This window comes from Spinacia oleracea, chromosome 1 (assembly GCF_020520425.1).
Source record: "Spinacia oleracea cultivar Varoflay chromosome 1, BTI_SOV_V1, whole genome shotgun sequence".
Classification (NCBI taxonomy): Eukaryota; Viridiplantae; Streptophyta; class Magnoliopsida; order Caryophyllales; family Amaranthaceae; genus Spinacia; species Spinacia oleracea.
This window is the reverse complement of record NC_079487.1, coordinates 17,321,310-17,326,961: the sequence shown is the minus strand read 5'-3', so window position 1 is coordinate 17,326,961 and position 5,652 is coordinate 17,321,310. Positions and strand designations below refer to the sequence as shown.

Sequence of the window (5,652 nt, the reverse complement as noted above, 5' to 3'; positions counted from 1 at the left end):
CTTTTAAACTAATTCTATCTATTAGGATTAGGAATTAATCATTGAGTGAATCCTATTAGATTTAGGATTTGCAACGAACACAAACGCACACGAGCACGAGCATGCCGCACTGCCCACACAAGCCTTGCGGCCCACGCGAGCAGGCGCAGCTCGCAGCCCATTCGTGCGCGCGCGCCTTGGCTTTGCTTGACCTGGCCTTGCGCTGGGCCTGGCGTGGCCTTGGCTGCATTTTGTTGGCGCGCTTGGCTTGCTGGACGCGGGCCTGGCTTCGTGCTAGGCCTTCGTCTAGCAAGTCTCGTCCGATGCTAATTCGTATGATGCGCTTCCGATTAATTTCCCGATTCCGAAATTCATTTCCGATACGAACAATATTTAACATTTCCGATTCCGGAATTAATTTCCGTTTCGAAAAAATATTTAATATTTCTGTTTCCGGAATTATTTTCCGATTCCAATAATATTTCCGATTCCGACAATATTTCCGTTTCCGGCAATATTTCTGATTCCGGCAATATTTCCATTTCCGATAATATATTCCGATACGTACCATGTTTCCGTTTCCGGCAAACATCTACGACTTGGATAATATTTATATTTCCGATACGATCCATATTTCTGTTTCCGGCAATATCATCGTTTCCGGAGTATTCATTGTTTGCCTTTGACGATCTCAGCTCCCACTGAAACCAAGATCCGTCGATTCCGAATATCCATAGATGGTGTATTTAATGCCATTAAATACTTGATCCGTTTACGTACTATTTGTGTGACCCTACGGGTTCAGTCAAGAGTAAGTTGTGGATTAATATCATTAATTCCACTTGAACTGAAGCGGCCTCTAGCTAGGCATTCAGCTTACTTGATCTCACTGAATTATTAACTTGTTAATTAATACTGAACTGCATTTATTAGACTTTAACATTAAATGCATACCAGGACCAAGGGCATTATTTCCTTTAGGAGATAGATGAGGTTATTCAAGCTATCACTCCTAGTGGTTTTGTTCAAGCCACAAGGTTCAGCAAACATAGAGGCAAACTACTAAAGCCTGTCAATACTGCAAACAAGTTCCAGATGCTCAGTGTTGAAGGAGATAATGATTCCGTGGAGATCCAGGTGGAACACTCTAATGGGGTGTTAGTGATTCAGGATGGTCCTTTAGGTAGGGGGGTGATAGCCCCTTTGCCTAATGGATAACATCTTATGCTGGAATGTAAGGGGATTGAGCAGGAAGCAAAAACAGCTAAAAGTGAGAGTGATGATCTCTTCTCACAAAGCTAAACTATTCAGTTACCTTCAAACTAGGGCGAAGGCTTCAAAAATGGGTGATCTCTATTTGAACCTTTGCCCTACTTGGTGTTTTTCTACAAACAGTAGTTGCCACAACAATGGGAGGATTGTTATTGCTTGGGATGCATCTGCTTTTACCATTGATATCATTCATATGACTAGCCAGGTCATTCACTGTTCTGTTACTCCCTCCTCCACTCAGGATTCCTTCTTTTGCACCTTTTTCTATAGATTGAATACAACTAGGGAAAGGGAAGCTTTATGGAACACTCTATCAGAACTGGCTAGGGTATGCAGTACCTCTTCTTGGATCACTATAGGGGATTTCAATGCCATTATGGAGTTGGAAGACAGGATTGGGTCCAGGGTTAGATTGAGTGAAGTGCAACCTATGATACAATGTATGGCTTTTTGTCAACTCACTACCATCAAAACTGTGGGGAGAAAGTTCACTTGGAATAACAAGCAAGATGGGGTTGACAGGGTGTTCACAAGGATTGACAGGGTGTTAGCCAACTCCAACTGGGGTGATTGTTTTGAGAATGCAGAAGCTTGCTTCTTACCTGAGGAAGATTTTGACCACTGTCCCATGGTTCTTAATACTCACAAAATTGATGCTGTGAAGAGACCTTTTAGGTTCTACAATATGTGGACCTCTTCTCCAAAATTCCTAGAGATTGTTCAGACACACTGGTGCAAGTTTGTTTATGGGTGCCCCATGTTTAGGGTGCTTTAGAAACTCAAATGGATCAAAGCTGACCTGAAATTATTAAATAAATCTGGTTTCAATTCTGTGGAAGCAGAATATGTTAGATGTAAGGATGTGTTCCTGCCTGCTCAGAAGCAGCTTCATTCCAACCCTACTAATTGTGAGATGGCTACTGCTGAAAGAGACTCTGCTGAACAATACAGAGCTGCCAAAGAAAATTATGACTCTTTTATGCATCAGAGAGCAAAACTCCACTGGCTAGAACATGGTGATGAAAACTCCAAAGCTTTTCACCAAAGCATCAAGCAAAGAAGAGAGCAGAATCAGATCTATTCCTTGCAAACTGGTGATGGAGAATGGATCAACACAGTGAAGGGGTTCAGAAGGCTTTTTTGGACTTCTACAGCAATCTTTTCAGGTCATCCATGGCTCACAGTATTCATGTGAAGTCTACTATTGTTGACAGAGGGGCTAGACTCTCTAACACCCACATTGATATGCTTGACTGCAACTTTTTTATGGAAGATATCAAAGGGGTTCTTGACTCTATTCCAAGCAATAAAGCCCTTGGTCTTGATGGCTTCAATAGCTTCTTTTTCTAATCCTCCTGGGATATCATTAAAACTGATCTTTGCAGTGTCATTCAAGACTTTTTCAGAACTGGAAAACTCCACAAAGAAATCAATGTTACTTCAACCACCCTGATTCCAAAAGTGAGTGTTCCATCTTCAGTGAGTGACTTTAGACCAATTGCCTGTTGTTCTGTAGTTGACAAATGTATTTCAAAGCTCCTGTGTGCCAAGCTCAACTCAGTGCTGCCTGACATCATATCCCCAAACCAGGGTGCCTTTGTAGCTGGCAGATCAATCTTGCATAATGTTCTGGTGTGTCAGGACATCATTAAAATGTACAGAAAATGGCAAAAACGGGCCAACTGTTTTATGAAACTGGATCTTAAAAATGCCTATGATACTGTAGAGTGGGATTTCATTGGTGAAATCATGACAGAACTGGGGTTCCCTAATCACTTCATTCAACTCATCATGACTTGCCTCACTACAACTCAGTATTCTATACTAATTAATGGAGCTCCTACTACACTCATTCAACCAAAGAGAGGTCTGAGGCAAGGAGACCCCCTCTCTCCCCTTCTCTTTACCCTGTGTATGGAATATTTTTCCAGAGCCATGGCTACAGTAGGGGATCACCCCATCTTTCATTTCCATTCCAGATGCAGGAGCTTAAAACTGAATCATCTATGTTTTGCTGATGATCTCCTTATGTTCTGCAAGGGGGACAAGTCAATGATCCAAGTTATGCTACAAGGTTTCCAACTGTTTGCTGACACTACTGTACTCCAAGTTAATTCAGCAAAGTCCTCTCTTTACTGCTGTGGAATGAATGATAATGCTATAAATGAAATTGTGAACCTCTCTGGATTTCAAGTGGGCAAGTTGCCTTTTAAATACTTGGGTGTGCATGTTAGTCCCTGGAAGCTCAAAACTGGTGACTGTGATTGTCTGGTGGACAAAATGACTCACAGAATTAAAGTTTGGAGCTCTAGGAACCTGTCTTTTGCAGGAAGAGCTCAGCTGATTAACTCTGTCCTCATGAGAATTTATGTGTACTGGTCCCAATTGTTTATTTTTTCCTAAAGCTGCTCTGAAGAGGATCAATTCTATCTACATAACTTTTCTGTGGTATGGCACTTTTGAAGACAACAGACCAGGATCAGTAGATTGGGATAATTTATGTCAACCTAAGGGTCATGGTGGGCTTGGATTCAGGAATATCGATCATGCTCTGGAATCAAGCTGCAGTTGGTAAACAAGCATGGGCAATTGTCAAGAAGCAAGATAACTTGTGGGTGAAATGGGTGCATGCTGTGTATGTTAAAGGCAAAACATGGGAGGAATTTGTTGCTCCTGCAGCAGCAAGTTGGGTGGTTAAGTATGTGTGCTCTGTCAAAAACACCATCACAGATTCCATTCATTCTTCTCAATGGATGCACTCTTTAAGTTTTTCCATTAAGAAGCTTTATGAGTCAATGTCTATTTCCAGCTCCAGGGCCAGGTGGTGCTCTCATGTTTGGAGTAGGTTATCTGTCCCCAAACATAGATTTGTTCTCTGGTTGGCAATACAAGATAGACTCAAAACCAGTGAAAATTTACACAAGATGCAGGTCACTTGTGATGCTGAGTGTGGAATATGTGGAAACTCAATTGAGAATCTTGATCACCTGTTCTTCAAATGTTTCTTTGGGAACAAATGCAAAGATGCCATCCTGGATTGGCTTGGTTTGACTTGTAATAAGGACAATATTAGTCAGGTTTTTACCTGGTTAAGGAGGCACAGTAAAGGGAAGTTCAAGAAGGAAGTTGCTTATTGTAGACACCTAATTTGTGTCTCCCCTCTGGGATGATGACGATACCATTATCCTTACTAGGCGGTTGGAGGAACTCCGTGCGGAAATCCCAATTCCTAAGAACACCTCCAAAATACAAGATCCAAAACCCAATCCCCGAGGCCGGTCCCCTCCCGGAACTCGGTACAAAATACAATTTTCAAAAACAAATTTAAAAATCCAAGTACAATCTCATCTAAGCCTTTTCCACTCAAAATCATATAAGGCAAGTTAAATTCGGGCGCCGACCAACAAAACCGAGCAAGCCGGGCCTCGTCCGGTAAAAACGAATTTCAAAACCCGAGAAAGGCTTGTTTTTAGACGAAAAATAGAGTCTTAAACTCCAAGCAAACACAAAATGCCAAGCCTCGTACTATTCGTACGAAGGTACAGCACCACAAGACGAATCAAATACGGAGCCCGCGTCCTTGATTTGGCGGCATTCACTGCCACGTCACTAGCGCCCTGCGCTGCTTTGGCGTGCTGCGCTGGCATGTGATGGCGTTTTGCACCCATTTTTCCTATAAATACCCCCTCATTTTCATCATTAGGGGAGGAAGATTGCAAAATACGACGTCGTAATACCAAAATTACGCCTCAAAATACAAATCAAAAACCTTTCGAAAACACATACAAATTTCAAATTCTATGCAATTGGGAGATCTAAAAGGAATTCTTGCCTAAACCTAAATAGGTAATTCCGAATCCCACCATATTTAATCATGTTGCTTTGATTTCAAAATGATTAGCAAATTGGCATTTTTATTACTAAAAATGTCACTTGCAACAATCATACATCTTTTCAAAATCCAAACTTTTCAAAATACAAAAATGCAAACATTCAAGATTCAAGGATGTTCAAAGTTGCTTGAAATCACCTCTTTGAACTAGAATCACTTTCAAGCATGGAGTAATCAAAGATGAAACCTTTTTCACTTTCAAAGGTTTAGTCTTTTGAGATTCAAAACTCCATTTTTCAATATACAAGTTCAAGTTTTCAAATTTCAAGATCCCACGATGTTTAGGGTTGCTCATGACTACTTCCCTAAACTAGGATCCTTTCAAAGTAAGAGCACATCAAAGATCTAACCTTTTCAACATTAAAAGGCCCGATCTTTGAGATTCAAGTCTCTTAAAGTTCAATATTTCAAGTACAAGTTCAATATTTCAAGTTCAAGTTCAAGTATTTCAAGTTCAATATTTCAATATTCAAGTTTTCAACTTCAAGTTCAATATACAAAGGCTAGGA

The 5,652-nt window shown here is 40.8% G+C and overlaps 1 protein-coding gene across 1 annotated transcript; it reads left to right on the top strand.

Annotated features, from left to right (window-relative positions):
• The first annotated feature begins 1,189 nt into the window (after nucleotides 1-1,189).
• On the top strand, nucleotides 1,190-3,654 carry LOC110776392 (uncharacterized). Its single transcript, XM_021980949.2, has 3 exons — nucleotides 1,190-1,989; nucleotides 2,104-2,442; nucleotides 2,637-3,654. The coding sequence occupies exons 1-3, from the start codon at nucleotides 1,190-1,192 to the stop codon at nucleotides 3,652-3,654; spliced, it is 2,157 nt and encodes a 718-aa protein (XP_021836641.2).
• The last annotated feature ends 1,998 nt before the right edge of the window (nucleotides 3,655-5,652 follow it).